The sequence below is a fragment of the Rhinolophus hipposideros genome (genome assembly GCF_964194185.1).
Source record: "Rhinolophus hipposideros genome assembly, chromosome: 21".
Lineage (NCBI taxonomy): Eukaryota > Metazoa > Chordata > Mammalia > Chiroptera > Rhinolophidae > Rhinolophus > Rhinolophus hipposideros.
This window is the reverse complement of record NC_138067.1, coordinates 20,641,648-20,658,595: the sequence shown is the minus strand read 5'-3', so window position 1 is coordinate 20,658,595 and position 16,948 is coordinate 20,641,648. Positions and strand designations below refer to the sequence as shown.

General features: G+C 45.2%; 1 protein-coding gene across 1 annotated transcript in view; it reads right to left on the bottom strand.

The window, feature by feature from the left end:
* Positions 1-16,948, bottom strand: part of PMFBP1 (polyamine modulated factor 1 binding protein 1) — a 45,306-nt gene that overhangs the window by 2,539 nt on the left and 25,819 nt on the right. Inside the window, exons 9-19 of the mRNA XM_081032888.1 lie at positions 15,943-16,183; positions 13,040-13,229; positions 12,737-12,890; positions 11,654-11,821; positions 11,242-11,383; positions 7,377-7,537; positions 6,677-6,844; positions 6,212-6,379; positions 5,310-5,413; positions 4,697-4,771; positions 2,268-2,506 (exon numbers count right to left, since the gene is read on the bottom strand). Of these exons, the coding sequence (XP_080889014.1) occupies positions 2,268-2,506; positions 4,697-4,771; positions 5,310-5,413; positions 6,212-6,379; positions 6,677-6,844; positions 7,377-7,537; positions 11,242-11,383; positions 11,654-11,821; positions 12,737-12,890; positions 13,040-13,229; positions 15,943-16,183 (1,810 nt within the window). The remainder of the gene's footprint in view (positions 1-2,267; positions 2,507-4,696; positions 4,772-5,309; positions 5,414-6,211; positions 6,380-6,676; positions 6,845-7,376; positions 7,538-11,241; positions 11,384-11,653; positions 11,822-12,736; positions 12,891-13,039; positions 13,230-15,942; positions 16,184-16,948) is intronic.

The following is a 16,948-nucleotide window of genomic DNA, read 5'->3' as shown; positions in this document are numbered from 1 at the left end:
TGCACTTGGGTCTCCAATGTTTTCTTTTTAATTGTGGATCCTTTCCATTCAGATCCACCTTAAAAGTTCCTTCCAGCTTCCATACTCTTGATTCTTACCACCTTTTTCTCAGATAACTGACTCTTTCTAGAGGCACAAAAACATTTCTGTGACAGCAGCCCTGACGTGGATTCCTGAGACTGGCTTTCAGACTTCTTGGTGTGTGGGAACAGTGAGGCCGTAGAACTGGAAGTCTGTCCTGGGGTCCCTTGCCTTGCGCTCAGTCACATGCTCCTATCCAATGGTAACAGTGCTTTAGATACCTTAGAAATGTCAGCGGCTGAGGGTCTCAGGGTGAGATGGGCTCATCCTGGGGACACAGAGCTTGCTTCCCAGGCCGTCTACAGCAGGAGCTTACTCCTCAGTTGGGCTGCGTAAAGGGGGCTCAAGAGGCAACCTGGTGGTTCCAGGAGATTCCCTCTTCCCTTCGGTAAGGAAGAGGGCTGAAGGGGAGAAGAATTATACTCCGGGTGGGCAGAAGAGGGTCTGTTACACAGGATTCTGTGGCCCCTGGTAGCAGAATCTGAGTGACAGCCTCTCACTGGGGAGCTGAAGCACTTATTTATAATCCCCTTGGCTAAGTCTTAGCTTTGTAATCATTTCTTTTTTTGTTATTTTTACAGCAGTTTTGCTCTCTATATATTCTAGAAAATATATCCTTATTCTAAACCAAATGGAGGAGACAGTGCAAAGAGCATAAACACACAGGCAACACCCATAACAACAGAGACGACCAATGTGCCTGTCGTCCCCCGCTCACTGCACTTCTGGAATATGCCCGCCCTAGTCCCTGCAGGGGCATTCTGTGTAGCTATCAGCAGTGACCTTTCCTGGCCTTTGGCTGAGGAGGGAGGCAAGACTATTTAAGAATCACTACCAACTAATGGGTTTCTTCCTTCGCTTTTCCTTTTCTCCTACCCAGAAGTACAAGTTCTTTCACTTCTTTCTCTTTACCTTCGTAGCTATTTCTGTCAATTTCCTATAGACTAGAATAGAAATTCTAGACATGTAGTCAGTTTAACAAAATCCCACCACAATAAAATAGTTTACCTGTCCTTGGAGTTTGTTATAATGGAATTTCACTTGTACTGAGCTGGCTGGGGAGAAAAATAAAATTGTTAAAAGGAGGAATGGAATGTAGTGGCCAGGGAGAAAGCAGATGGCTCTCTCTCCCTCCTCCATTTGGAAAATGCATCACTTATTTCTCTTTCTTTTGGGCCTTACTTTCCTTTTTGAGGTTTTTAGATTTTTTTTCTTCTTAAATTCCAGACAGAGATGAAAAGAATTAAAAAGGAGCTAATTATCTCTTGTTGGTTTAAAAACTAATGCAGAAGCTTTCTGTGGGAATTCAACTCCCTATAAATGTGAAAGAGACCTATAGCATTAGAATGCAGAGGAAACAGGGATGAACACATTGCTGGGGGCTCGAGGGAACAGTGATGTCGGCGAGACGCCAAGAGCTCACTGAGACTGCTGTGCTCATGTCTTTATTTTGGGGTTTGGGCCTGGAGATGGTAGTATGATTCCAAAGCTCACTCCACTGCAGGAAGTGGACAAAACTCAAACATTAGCACTTTGCACAATAGGCTGGGACCTTGATATGTTCCTGTAAGAGCTGATCCAGATCAAGAGAGAGTCCTCTGAAAAACATGCGTGGAAATGACGCTTGGGATAAGGCACTGATTCTAGCAATATGAGGAACCTGAGGAAACAGGGAGGAAATGACAGTTTTGATTTAAGGAGAAATTAATGAGGTGATTCCTTAAGGGCTGGCCTTGTGTCCAAGCAGCTCTGTTGCAGTGTGACTTCTTCCCTCTGGGGTAACATGGAGTCTATATGTGGCAGGAAAGGCAGCTGTGGACCCAGGCTGTGCAGGGGACTGGCGGGTGCTTGTGCAGTTTCCAGAACACATTACAGGAGGGAGATACCTACTCTGCTTGTTCTGTTGTCCCCACACTTCCCTAAAAGGGACTGGTCAGGGTAAGGGTGCCTGCAACATGAGGCACTCGGGTATCAGCAAAGATCCTTAGATCAGAATAAGCCTTGTCTACAGACAAGGAAACAACTATTTCTAGTCCAGAGTATTGAAGGAAAAGACCTGTTTTCTTTTCCCGATTTGAATTAGCAATCCGGTGATCTCTTGAAATACAATATCACGCTGTTATTTTTGACCCCTGGGACTAAGGATGACATCATAGTAAGTAGCCAAAGACAAATGGCGGACATACCTGAGCAGTGGGGCATCCTGATACACTTGGTGATGTCCACTCTTTGGCTCATGTCCTGGGTTGTCTGCCTCCAGCCCAAGGTGCTGCACACTTTCCCCCTTTGTGTGGGTTCCATTTTGCTTGGGCTGACGGCTTTGGTGCATAACCTTGGGTGCCCGGCTTTCAGCTTCTTCTCCTCTATCTCAGTCTTCAGCTTCTTGTTTTCCTGCTGCAGATGGACCATTACGCTGTGGAGTTGGCTGGGGGAGGAGAAGGAAGGACAGGTGGGTGTTTGGTCTGCTTCTGTTCCTTGGTTCGCCATTGGAAAGGACAGATAAAGGTGCCACAGGAAGGAAGGCTGTGGACGTCTAGTTCCTTCTAGAGCTGGCACTCTCACACATGTTCTGTGAAAATGGAGGCCTGGAAAAAGCCCAGGATTGGGGTTGGGATGGACCCAGAACCAGAACTCCTTATCCACTGAGTCGTGTCAGCTCAGACCCTGTTTTCTTATCTGTTAGAGGAAGACAATTGAGTTTGATTTGCCTTCTGGGGTTCATATAAAAATCCAGTTTGACAAATGATAGAAATTTGATTGGAAGAGCCAGGAAGCTGTTATGAACAACTCTGATCACATGTCCTGTTTCTCATGGCCATGGCTCAGTAACACTCACCTAATTCTGATGCTAAAGCCCAAGTTCCTTCACATTCCTTTGCTGAAAGGTTGGGAACACGGGGATCCGACTCTGCTGAGAGCTTGGGTTAGTAACTTATCCCCCACTTTACAGGAGAGGAAATGGTGGCTGTGATGTAGGTGAGGGGAAAGATAGCAGCATATCTCCTGTGGCTTAATCAATGGCACCTATTCATATCAATAACTGTATTTCTCCAAACTGACACTGAGGGCAGTGGTGCCGGTGGGCTCTGGAACCAGACTTCCTGAGTTAGAAATTCTGGCTCTGTCACTTACGACCATGGGTAAGTTTAACCTCTGAGTTTCTCTTTCCTCATCTGTAAATGGGGATTATAACTGCACCCAACTCATGAGGTCTTATGAAGATTAAATAAGTTAATACATGTAAAGCATTTAGAACAGTGCCTCACATGTGTACATAATAAATATTAGTGGAGCTATTATTATTATTTAAAGATGGGTTTTCCTTCAAATAGGCTCAAGCACACTTGAGAAGGAGAACTACCTGGAACTTAGCATAATAGAAGAAAAAGCCTAATGTTTTCTGTTACCCTCAGATTCTAACAATTTTTCTTTTAGTTAAACCCTTTCACAAAATATTTTTGTCTTAGTGAAAATTTTCATGTTCTTTTTTTTCCAAAGGAAATCAAATAGAGATTTTATCCTCAACTTCTCTTGGCATATGCTTTGTTCTCTTACTATAAACCTGGCCCAAGTTGCAGACACCCCTTTCTTTGGAGCCCCTCAAGTCATTACCACATGCCATTTGCCACCGGCCTTGCTGGTGGTGTCCTTGCCATACTTTACTCCCTGTCTCTCTGCCACTGTCTCTGGTCCACTCCTGTCAGCACCCCCGATGCCTTCAACACCCCCGAGTTTCTATCCATGTCCTGGCCCCTCAGCTCCTACCTCCTTATTCCAATGACCCTGTCCTCTCCTTCAGCTCAGCCACCCCTCCTGAGGTCAAAAACCAGGCTGAGCTTTCCACAAATGGGTGCCAGGTGTGCTGAGATGTCTCACCCTTAGTTTAGGACTTGGGACAGTTGCTGATTGGTCAATCCTGTCAAAACGAGCCCATCGTAGACCTTTCCAGTATGCCGAAAAAATGTGGTCATTTTCTAAGTGTTCCCTGAAGCACTGCCCTAGAGTTGTCATTACTTGTTATAATACCACCTTTGAAATCTCAGTTTTAGACCTCTGTACCTTCACCTCTGTTCCCGAACTTCTAACACTCCTCCCCTATCACATTCTCTGCTGACCCAGCTTTGCCATGAAAGTGAAACAAGGCCACAGGGGAGGGGAGAGCAATAAGGAGAAGGAACTAGGTTCCCAAATGACCACGTGGGACAGAGGAATCCCACCACCCTGGACTACGCGTCTCCTGGAGATGCTCCATCTATGTTCCATGTTCATTTGGAGACCTGTTAACAGCAGCTTAGCCCCTTCTCTAATGTCTGCCTTTCAGTGCCTCTTTTCTTCTCAGCATTTCTGACCTCTGAGAATCATAGAAGGTGACAGTGGGAAGGCACTTAGAGAATATTAACCCCATTTTATTGTTGTGCAGGGAACTAAGACCCAAAGAGGTGAAGTGATGTGTCTTCAGGTCACACAGATGCGGATAGGACTAGGGGTCTTTCCAAAGCCCCAGGCCTGTCCTGGGGTCTGATCTGCATACCCAGTGACAAAGCCAGCCCTGGCTCCTGGCTGACACTTCTACTTAGGGCCCGAGTGGCAGCCAGGATGATGTGGGATGACTTACTCCTTTTCATCAGTCAGCTTGGCGATATATTTAACCTGTTCACGGAGCTTGTTTCCTAATTTCTCATTGGCGATCCTGTAATAAAATCCACAAGAGAAGAGAGTACCCAGACCCGTGTGAGCAAGAGCATGAGCTAGCTGCAGGGGACACTGGCTGTTCTTAGCAAGGCTTGTGCAGGGCCCCAGGCGTCTGCTCATCTCCGGTGCCCAGAGCTGGAGCCCTCCTGGCACATGGCTTTTATGAGGACTCTCCGTACACAGCTGCCATGCAGAATCACTGTGATCTCAGGTGAGCTCGAGGGCTCAGGCATGGAAGCTGGCCCCTGGGCTGAGAAGAGATCTGACCCTCGGTGAAGCATCTATCGCGGAGCTGCTCCACGCCCACGTCAGCAGGGCCCTCTTGTCCTGTCTGAGGAGTCGAGGCCTTTCCATTTATCCCCGACTCCTGGGTGTGGGCTGAGACGGGATCAGCTTTCCAGGAGGGCAGTGTGCACATGCGCGCGCACGTCTGTGTGTGTGTGTGTGTGTATGTGACACTATTCTTTGGCACATGTGTGAGTCCTCAGTTCAGCCCAGGCCTTAGGACCCTGCCTTAATTTTCCTTCCATTCTTACTTCTGCTCTTTTGCCCATTGTTCCATGTTGGTCATAATCTGATCGTTCTCTCGGTGCAGCCTGCAGGTGTCTTTGGCCACTGACCGCTGGGGCAGGCAACAGGACTTTGGTACAAAAAGAAAAGGAGATAGTAAAAGGTGGGAGCACAGACCCGTCACGTTACTACGCTCAAATCGGGCCTCTTCTCTCTTCCTGGGAGAAGAAACTGACTGCTCTGCAACCCAGAGTCCAGAGTTGGAATGGTGACAGCACGACTCCACCTCTAGCAGTGTGGGTTGTACCCACACGAAAGTGACATCTTTGAGCTGGCACCATTATAGTAGACACAAAGTAGATTTGTACTCTTATAATAATGACTTTTCAGGCCAAAGGCATTACAGTGGCTTCTTCTAAAAGAGCCAATATGTTAACCCAATTTTTTAACAGATGGAAGAAAAAGTATCTTGAGGAAGATATGCCTTTTTCTAATTGGAGCAAAGGCCCTGTGGCCACCCCAAGATATCCTGCGGCTTCCTGCCAGGAGTGTCACTCTCAGGGAGCCAGGCGGGGTACACCTGGGTTCTCGTAGCTGACTGTACTGCAGGGTAAGTGAGTGTCAGGATGGGCCCCGGAGCGGCTGCCCGGGGCTTATCTAAGTCGGGGGTGGCTGGTGGACCTCACAGGGAGCTGGCACTCTCTCTCCTCTGGAACGGGGCCTCCTTCTGCTCCATATCTCTCTCAACAAAGCCACGGGAAGATGACTGGCTTGAGACAGACGTGTGGGCCTAGAACACCCAGACTCTGCTTTGTACCGAATAGAATGGGGGTCCTCTCCTTGCTCCCAAGTACCTTCACCCCCACCAAGGGCTGGATTGTGGAATGCGCTGGGAGAGGGTGGGAGGAAGTGACCAGAAAGCACCTACCTCCTTTTCATCGGCAAGGAGATTCTCTTTCAGGGCAGCCATTTCCTCCTGGAATGCCCTGAGCTGCTCTTCTTTAGCGGCCAGCATCTTGAGGTCACTCTGGTGCTGCTTCTGCCACTGCAGCACTTGGTTGCTCATCTCCTCCAGCTTTTTGTCAAACGCGTGTACCTGCTCAGAACGCCAAGTGAGGGGGAGAGCCCAGCTTGCTGTCCTGATACTACAGGACCCACAACAAGGCCAGAGGGCCCTTTCTTGGCTTCGGGAGACTCGTTAGCGGGTATTTTATTTCCAGCAGCCAGCAGAGGGTGCCCCTGCTCTGATCGTTGCCGCCTGGGCCTGAAGCTCATTGGGCCAAGCAAGGGGAGGGAACCCCTCAGCCAAACGATGCTAACTAGTTTTGGGTGCAAGAGGCAACCTTGGGGATCCCCAACAGGGAGGCAGCTTGAGCCCCAGGCTGTTCCTCACCTCTAGCTCACTCTGCTGGTGGAAGCCCTGAAGTTTTTTTAATTCCATGTTGAGCTTTTTCATCCTATCTTCGTAAACCATGATTTCTTCTTCCAGATGAGCTTTCCTATCTTGGGCCTGTGCCAAGCTCCGGTGCAGGCTCTTGGTCTCTGAGCTCGCTTGATTGAGCTTCCGAAAAAGACCAGGGGATGAGAGTGGCTGTCAGAGCCCTCTGGTCCTGTGTGCTCAGCCCCGAATGGAGAAGGGTTCCAGTCCCTCGCTGCCTCCGCCCACAGTGGCACCGACACCGACACCTTGCTAGTGTCCCGGAGAGGAGTGGGCCATGACAGCGGGTGTGGTCTCCATCCCTGCATTCCCTCCCGTTGCCTCTCTTTGCACTACTGTGAACGGATCAGCCAGGCACGAGCAGCATAGGGACAGCGTAGGACAGGGTAGGACTTTCTCTGCTAACCCAGGTTTTGGGGAAACCTGGTCCGGGATCATCCATGGGCAGAAAGATCTGATAGATTTGGCCTCCATCTTTGTCCCCCTCCCCCTACGCCCTCACAAAGAGGAAGTAGGCCTTCTCTGAACTGTCATCCCAGCCCATCAAAGGGTTTGCAGACAGCCAGTAGTGCAGGAAATTGACTCCTATTCCTCTCACACTGCTAGGACATTTCTTTGCTCGCAAACAGTCATGGAGATGGAGGGTGTGACCCACCTTCTCGAGGGCTTGTGTCAGGTCATCTTGGCAGGCGATTGACTTCCGGGATAATTCCTCATAAGCTTCTTTACTGACCATGGTCTGGAGACATTGCTTCTCTTTCTGCAGCTTCGTGTCTAGCTGGGCCTGCAGACATGCTAAGGCCTCCTTCTGATGGGCTATCTTTAGGGAGTGGAGAGATCAGTCAGGGTTCATGGCTGTAGGGGCAAGCTCTGTGTCTGCAGGAAACAGACAAGCCCTGGGCTCTCTTCTTTCTGCACTAACCGCACAGCAGGATGTGATAATGCCCCATTTCACCTCATTGTGGTAAAAGGAAGAGCTGCCTTTCCAGGCTATTCTGCACCCCTCTATACACAGTTCCCCCTCTAGTTAGCATGACGCCCAAATACAAGAAGTACTGGAGGTACTGGGCCATGAGGTGATAAGTACATGAAAAGTCCTATTCACAGACTCTGCAGCCTTTGATAAAGATCTGGAATCCAATTCTAGGATAGGAGATGTGGTAAAACATTTCAATCGTGTGCATTATGTCTCCCATTGTTCCTGACATAATTCACTAGACCTGATGCACCATGAAAGTAGGGCCGTGCGTGCTTTCTTCATCACTGTATCCCACCACCTGTAGCTCAGGGCACGGCACGTACTAGGTGCTCAGTAAATTCGAAATGTTTTTGTTTGTTTGTTTTTGGACTGAGTCAAATATTGCATTGGGCAATGTTTGGAATTAAGGATGCATTGAATATATAGTTCTGGAAGAAGTGTGTTTAAAAACTGAAGTCTGTGTCTTAAACTTGGTAACAAGTATTCATGATAGTTAAAAGGAGTTGAGATCTGGAGTTAGAGGATCTGTGTTGAGGTCCTGGTTGTTGTTTACTTAATCACTTTGAGTCTCAGTTTCCTCTTCTGCAAACCGGGATAATTTCATAGTTTTTGTGATGATCAAATGAGATTATGTACGTAAAAAGGGCTTTGTAAGGTATAAATCACTGTGCACCTGTGAGTTATGATCATGAATATGCTAAGTAATTAGCCGTCTTATTATATACTTTAAGTACAGGACAGAGATCTACTTGTAAGTCTGGAAGCAAGAGGAAGACCTTAGAAATTCAGATGGCTGAGTTCTATTCTCTGGTTATTCTAGTACACTGTGTTCTCCGGTGGCTATACACAGAGAAACATACTCTTTTGGGCTTCTTTCTTCAGTAACTGCTCGGTGCTTGAAGTTTGTTATTTTTCCAGATGGAATTTTGAGTATCTTTGACCCTAGAAATTAGTGAAGTATTTACATGTCCAGGGGCTGAAACTAATCCTAAAGATAGAATTATTTGGTCTTCTGGAAACAAAAGTGCTTTGTTTCTAGAGACTTCTGAAAAACATGGAGTCAACTGGGTCTGCCCAGTAAACCAGGGGAGTCACTGGAGAAACCAGGGGAGTTCCTGGAAGATGTTGGTAATTGGTGGCCAAATCAAAACATGTCACCATAGAGGGGAGATACGAAAATAAGAGTGGTGAAAAAAATCACAGTGATGCTAGAAGTTAAAATGGAGGCTTTAGCTTAAATTTCTTTAACATGAGTGGTTTATCTTAGAGAAAGACACCAAAAAAAAAAAAAACCTATATGTAGACATATGTAAATTACAGAATGAAGGCGTTTTAATAAAAGTTCTCATAAAGATCTACTCTTTCCTTACCTAGATGGTCTTATAGGTGAGTTGCACTAAGTCATCCTTGATTCCTCAGTTTCTCTCACATTCCATCAGTTAGTCTGGTGATACTACCAAAACACATCCTGAATTTGCTACCTTCTATCTTCACTGACACCACTCTAGCTTGGATAGTAACAGGCTCCTAACTGGTTTCCTTACACCCATACCTATCTCTCTCCCTAGTCCATTTCTACACATTAGTCAGAGTTATATTTTTAAAACTTAAATCAGGTCAAATTACCTCCCCTGCCCCTTTGAGGAAATTTCATCAATGTCTATCAATTGCTCTTAGAATAAAACCCAGAATTTCTTAACACAAGCTACAATGTCTACCCCTACCAATTTTTCTCCTCTCATCCTATACCAATATCCTTCTTAATTACTACACTCCAGTCGTACTGTCTTTATTTCATTTCTTAGAACATTCTAAGTGTTGTATTAAAAGACTGCTACATGGTACACAATCAGGACTAAAACTAGGAATACAAGGGTGGGCTGAAATTGGGATCAATTAATTAATTTTATTCACCACATTACAGGGAACATCATACTGAAACAGATGGATTCCACTAATGTCAAAAGCAAGAAAACAGTGCTAGTGTTGTATTGTCCAATGCAATAAGGCAACAAACATGAAATAAGAATATACGTATATTACAAAGGTTTAGAAAATTGTTGCTTGCAAATGATATAACCATAACTCAGAATATCTATGAGCAGCAACTGAAAGACTATTGCTACTTATAAGTGGGTTTAATAAGATGTCCAAATACAGAAAAAATACATAAAAATAAATTAGCTTTCTTATTATTAACAGTAATTAATTATAAAACATAGTCGAAAAAATGTCCTAGAATCAAAGAGATGGAAAGAATCTCACAATATATTACCTTGACTCAGATGGGAAATTTAAAAATTGAGATATGGAATATTTATGAAAGGAAATGCATATTAGAACGCAAAACTAAGCCTCTTTCTATTGGTTGTTTCAACTAATTCAATAAGTCTACTCTATGTGGGGCATGCTTTTTAAAAGTTGAACATGCTCACCTGCACATAAAACCCTGTAGCCTCCTGATTCCCATCAAAGGGATTCTGAAATTAGTGCTTTTACTTCCACATTTGCATAACTATCTTCTGGCAAATGAGATGGCGGGTCCATATTAAACACTCAGGTAGTATCCCTTCTATTCAGAGAGGTTCCTTGGGGATCAGAGTAACTCAGAAGTCAACTCTGGATCACAGTAAAGGACAGATTTATATCTCTGGAGGAAACAAAACGTCAGAAATGTGTTTCTCTGCTGTCTAACATGGTAGCCACCAGTCACACGAGGCTATTTACATTTAAATAAAATTAATATTAAAATGATAAATTCCATTCCTTAGTCACCCTAAGCCATATTGCAAGCACTCCACAGCCACATGTGACTAGCGGCTCTCATATTAGACGGCTCTAACACAGAACTTGTCATCATTGCAGAAAGTTCTATGGGGCAGCGCTGTTCTTACACTTAGAACAGTCGTGGTGTTTTAAGATTAACTTTCTTCTTGTTAATAAAGTGTGAAGGAATCAGAACTGCTGGTCACTCATTCATAACCCCAGAGAACACCTAATAAGATGCTGTATTTGTTTCTTGCTCAGAAAGATGGAAAGTATTCAATTGAGTAAAGTATTGTCATTCATGATGTAGGGGAAAGAGGTTAGACATCAGAGCCAGATGACCCAAGTTCAAATACTGGTCCATCACATCACTTACTCATTATTCACTTTGAGCCTCAGCCTTTCTTTCTTTTGTAAACCGAGGATCATAGTAACAAATGTCTTGTCGGGAGTAAAGCGGACAGAAGGCATGTAAAGACTTAAGTAGACAGTCACTAAATGGGGACCGAACTCAAGCACAGAGCCTCGCATGTGTTAGATGCCACTTACTCCTTTCTGTCATCTTTATCTGTGAAGTATAATATGGAATATAATATGGAAAGATGGAAAATAACCATCTCCCCGTATACCCCCTTTTTGAGCTTTGGTATTATTTTTGGAAGTGTTCCCTGGCAAATTGCCCCAAACAATAGATTCACTCAACTCTGGTCTCAAATGCCACATTGGACGACTTGATGCCAAGCCCAGATAGTTTTTTACCCCATTGGGGTTTCACTCACCTCACTGTTCAGCTCTTGGATGACTTTCTGGGAGGCGTTGTATTTGCTGAGAGAGGAATCCAGCTGTGTAGAACATTGCTTTAACTGTGCTTTGAGACTCTCATTTTCCTCCTCCAACTTTTGCAAATTCTCTTTTGACTGCTCCCCAATTAAAGAACAAAGCCCAGAAAAGAGGTGTTACCCTCAAACTCTGGTAGAAACTCACTCCTCCTTCCCTCACCCACAGCTCCATCTGCGTCCTGCAGTATCTCAAGCCTTCTCTCTCTCTTCCCCACTTGCCTTTCTCACCTTTTCTCCCTCCTCTCCTGCGGTCTGAGTGCCCATAGCTTCTGTAGCCCCAAGGCCTGGCTGGACTCATGTCTGGCCCTGTATTCATGACCCTGACTCGTCCCGGATTCTCCTTCTCACCATCTTTTCTTTCTTTTTTTCTTCCTGTCGGAGTGACTCAATCTCTTGCTCCAGCACCTTCTCCCGTTCTTTGCTCTTTTTCAACTGCTCCCGTTTCTCCTCTAGTAACCTTGTTGCCTCCTTAAGCTCCTCTTCTAGAGTGGTTTTGGTGCAGCCTTGCTCCCTGTGCTGAGAAAATAAAGACTGGACTGAAAGACAATCTTAGACTGTATTTTTTTTTTTGTAAAACAAACTCAGAGAACTGTACATAGAGAATGGCTGAAATAAATAGGAGGACAACTCCTTAGTGATTTAGCATGTACGATAAACAAGTTTCCTCTGATGTTCAGCCACATTTTAAATTTGTTCAATTAGATACACCAGCTTACTTTATTTATAGATCCAGTGACTATAGCATCAACCTTCTCTGCTATGTACCAAATCTTTTCACATAAAAACCTCTTTGAATAAAGTTAAAAAAAATCTTAGAAAAGCACAAAAAGAATAATTCAGAGATCAAAGACTTTACATGAACTGATAAGGATAGCTTTTGAATCCCAGAAAAAACAACAATGTCCTTTGACTATTTTAAAGCTTAGCCCTTGAAAATGCTTATTATTGGTCCTGGAAATGTTAGCTGGGAGGAGGTCTGGGCAGTTCATACTAAATGCTGTTCTTGCTGACTGTTAAAATGTAGCACAGTATTTTGCAGATGTACACAAAATAAACTTGACAGAACTCAACCAGATAAGTGTAGCCAATTGTGAAAAAGAAATCAAGGTGTAATTAAACAAATAGTGTATATAAGTAAGGAATGGCTAAGTCTCCCTTCAGGGAGACAGAGCTTTGGATGTGAACCCCCCGTCTCCTTTACTAGCTGCAAGTAAATAAAACTGGCTAACGACAACCACGGTTTGTTCTTGACTAGAACACCTCAAGTTCAGGAACAGAAACCGGAGCTGACTGGCTGACTTAGCATTCTAACACAAATTCTGGACAATCAGTTTGCAATGGATTGGCGGTGGCATTGTCCAAATAAAGACCAATATGTTTAATGTCAAGCAGAACAAATGCTTGAGCTGGCTGCCTACTGGCCCTTCATACCTGGTGTTGAATGAGTTTTATACGATCTAGCAGGTCATTCAGTTTCACATTCTGCTCGGCCACTGTATTCTGAAGCTGCCTCTTTTCCTTGTCTGCATTTTCAAGCTTCCGCAGGGCCTCCGCGAGTTCCGATGTCAGCTCCTCTATCCGTTTCCTAAAAGCAACACGGCAGCAACGTGGGTATCTGTGTCGGTGGACTGTGAGCTGGCTGCACGGGGTCTGCGAGCCCACTTCTGGGCAGCTGCTTAGTGTCCGGACGGACTCACCAGGGACAGAGCATCTGTGGAGGTGAACCTGTGCTACCTGTTGGGTGTGAGTTCCTCTTCAGCCATCAAGGAATCCTTCTGTAGCTTCTGAAGCTCTCTCTGCAGCTCCTGGATAGTGTCTGCCTTCTGCTTCTCCAGGAAAATGCAGTTTTGCAGTTTCCTCTGGGACTCCTCCAGGTTACTCCTTGCCAGAATGGCCTCTTCTTTATACTGGGCTGCTTGCTGAGCTGCAGAAGACGGGAGACAAGCCGGGGGCACGTTCGTGTGAGAGGATCAGACTCTCATCTCAGACCAGTTACAAAGTCTGTTCCTTCATTGTGTGGCCTGCGTCAATCCCCAATCTGTCCTCATTTCTCTCCATTTCGTTATAACTCCCAAGGAGCACTGTTAAATTATCTGTCTTCAACTACTCTCCTTGACTGAAATTAAACAACTTGGTAGAAATTGCTCAGTATCTCTTACGTGACTCATCCTATCATTAGGGACACATCCGGACCTCACAGAGGTTAGAGCCTGGTGAGGGTGCCATAACTGGCCCACCTGATATACAGACCACTGTAATGTTAAACTTGCAACGATTGAACTCGGGAAGCAAGACCAATTTGAGCAAGAACAGCTGGAGATGGACTGACAGAGGGACAGAGGTTGAGCTGGGCCTTAGAAGAAGTACGAGAATTCCAGGTGGGGCAAAGCTAGAGTAAACGCTAGGTGAAGGGAATGCAGAAGGCATATGGGAAGAGACCAGTTTAATTAGAAAGGAAACTGGGTAGGAAACTGGTAGACAGAGTTGAGTAAGTGCATGGACGAGAGGGGGCTTTGAAAGACTCTGAAAGCCTGAGGAGAATGTTTAGACTTGATTTTATGGGTTCTTGAGTGGGGACCTGACATAAAGGAGAGTGTGCTTTGGGAAAATTGGAACGGATTAGAATAGAGAAAGACTCCCCACAATATCCTTTTAGCCCACATCCTTGCCTTCTCTGGGTATGAAGGGAAAAACATCCAAATAAGTTGCTTACTGGGTTTTCTCTACGGCAAATATATCCCCACATCCTATAGTTTCTACTATGGTTTCTACTTTAAACATCACTCTCTTCTCCATTTTTTCAGCCTGAGATATTTGAAGAAAGATGGTGTCACTACAGAAATAATTATGTACCTTGGAAGAAAGGAGAAAATTTTATTTTATTTTATTTTTTTAAGCAGGGAAGAAAATAGGTTCAATTTTGGGAATGTTGAGTTAGAGGGGATGGTGATTTCCCAGGTGGAGCTAGTCTCTAAGATAAGACTGGCGACAGGTATGAAATCAGGGCTGGGGTTTAGGTTTTGGAGTCATCGGTAGGGAAATGCAGCTATAAGGAGAGGCATTCACCAAGGAATGAGTGTGGAGGGAGAGGAGAAAAGAAGAAGGGTAGTCTTATGGATGAATGATTACTGTCAGGGCAAGAGGGAAAGGAGGAAACAATGGCGAATTTGTGGAAGAACAAGAAACCTGTTATGTCTCCAAAGCTAAGAAACACTTGTTGAGGTATGGGGGCCAACAGCATAGAGACACACAGAGGGTTAAAGGAGGGTGAAGAAGGAAGCCAGGGTTTGGACCTTCACCTCCTCACGCCCCCCAATTTCTATGTCACTCACATAACATAAAATTTACCCTTAAAATGTAGTTCAGTGCTCTCATACACTGTTGGTGGGAATGCAGACTGGTGCAGCCGCTATGGAAGGCAGTGTGGAGGTTCCTCAAGAAATTACGAATAGAATTACCATGTGACCCAGCAATCGCTCTCCTGGGTATCTACCCCAAAAATATAAAAGCATCTCTCTATAGAGACACGTGTACGCCAATGTTCATTGCAGCTTTGTTTACGGTGGCCAACACATGGAAACAACCAAAATGTCCTTCGATAGATGAATGGATAAAGAAGTTGTGGTACATATACACAATGGAATACTATTCGGCGTTAAGGAAAGATGATATAGGAACATTTGTGACAACATGGATGGATCTCGAGAGAATAATGCTAAGTGAAATAAGTCAGACAGACAAAGCAGAGAACCCTATGATTTCACTGATATGTGGTATATAAACCAAAAAGAACAAGACAAACAAATGAGAAACAAAAACTCATAGACACATACAATAATTTAGTGGTTACCAGAGGGTAAGGGGGTGGGGGCTGGGTGATGAGGGTAAAGGGGATCAAATATATGGTGATGGAAGGAGAACTGACTCTGGGTGGTGAACACGCAATGGGATTTATAGACGATGTAATACAGAATTGTACACCTGAAATCTATGTAAATTTACTAACAATTGTCACCCCAATAAAATTAATTTAAAAAAAAAATGTAGTTCAGTGGGCTTTGGCATATTCATAAAGGTGTACAGCTATCACCAATATCTAATTCCAGAACATTTTCATGTCCAAGGCAAGAAGTTATTGATGACCTCTGAGAAAGGGCTTTTAGCAGAGGAACAAGGACACAATCCACAGAGCACACTGTGCAGGAGAGAAAGTTTGAAGCAAAAAAAAAAAAAAAGAAAGAAAGAAATCAGGGAAGGAAGAGGTGACTTGTGTGATGAAGGTTCTGGAGAAGATGGAGCAATGTGTGGTGCAAAGCAGCACAGCACAGAGCCCTGTCCTCCCTGAGGCGAGGAAAGGAGAGGATCTTCACCTGGACTGCTGAGAAAACAGTGGGCAGTTCACTTTCCCCAAATGAGCACGTGCTATGTGGTGGAGATTCCAGAGAGAAGGTGAGGCTGGGGGTGAGTGAAGGAGTTCAAGAAAGCGGTCGTAATTGCTGTGAGATGTGAGATGAGATCACGAGGTTTGGAGTGAGACAGTGGAGGGGCACAGGAAGTGGCCATTTAGAGAGAGAAAGGGGCTGCTCTAGCCCCGTGTGTTGGAAGCGTGCTGGGGTCAGTGCTTGCTGGGGCCTCACCAGCCAGCCTCTGCTGCTGGTGGGCATCTTTGAGACAGTCCTTCAGCTTCTGGATCTCAACTCGCACGGCCCCACACTCCACCTTGCACTTATTCTGCTTCGCCTCCTGGATGGCAATTTCGAGTTCTGTTGTCATTAGTTGCTGCTTCTCCAACTCCATATCTTTTTTCATGAGCGTTGTCTGAACCTGTGCCAGTTCCTTCTCTAGCTCGTGCAGCATTTCATCTTTCTCTTGGAGGAGCTGAGGAAAGCAAAGTGTTAATGCTAATAAAGGTCTGAAGCGAGGCAGGGTGAAATCAATCAGACGTTTTCCTGAGCCCTCTTCCAGGCGCCATCTTCTCTTACCTGGATATCGCAATGGCCTCCTACCTTGGCTCCCTACCTCCCCTCATGCTGTTCTCACTTTAGTAGCCAGAGGGGGGGCCTCTGAAAATACAAGTCAGATACCTCTGCTGAAAACCCTCCACTCCATCTCACTTAGAAAAAGGGCCTCCCAGGATGCTCACAATCTGGTCCTTGGTTACCAGCTGACCTCACCTCTGGCCACCTCCACCCTCTCTGCTTTAGGTGGTCTCCTGGAACACTCCAAGCAGACTCCCACTTGAGGGCTTTTGCACTTGCTGTTCTCTCTGCCTGGAATATTCTTCCTCAAGACCTTTGCCTGGGTGACTCCCTCACTGCATTCAAATCGCTTCCCAGTGTCACCTTGTCACCTGAGCAGCCTGTGGAAAACAGCCGCCAAGCTGTTTTAGGGATTTATCAGTATCTGACATTATATATTAATTTTGTTATCTGTTTATTATCTGTCTCTCTACACTGGAACATAAGCTTCATGAGAGTAGGGATACTGCATATTGTATTATATTCCCAGTGCCTAGAACAGTGCTTGGCATATCGTAGGAGCTCAAAGGTATTTGTTGGATGAATATATGAATGACTCAAAGCTGTTCATCCAGACTCCTTGCTTCTTGTCATCTCTCCAAATGCCTCCATTTTGACTGGTGGT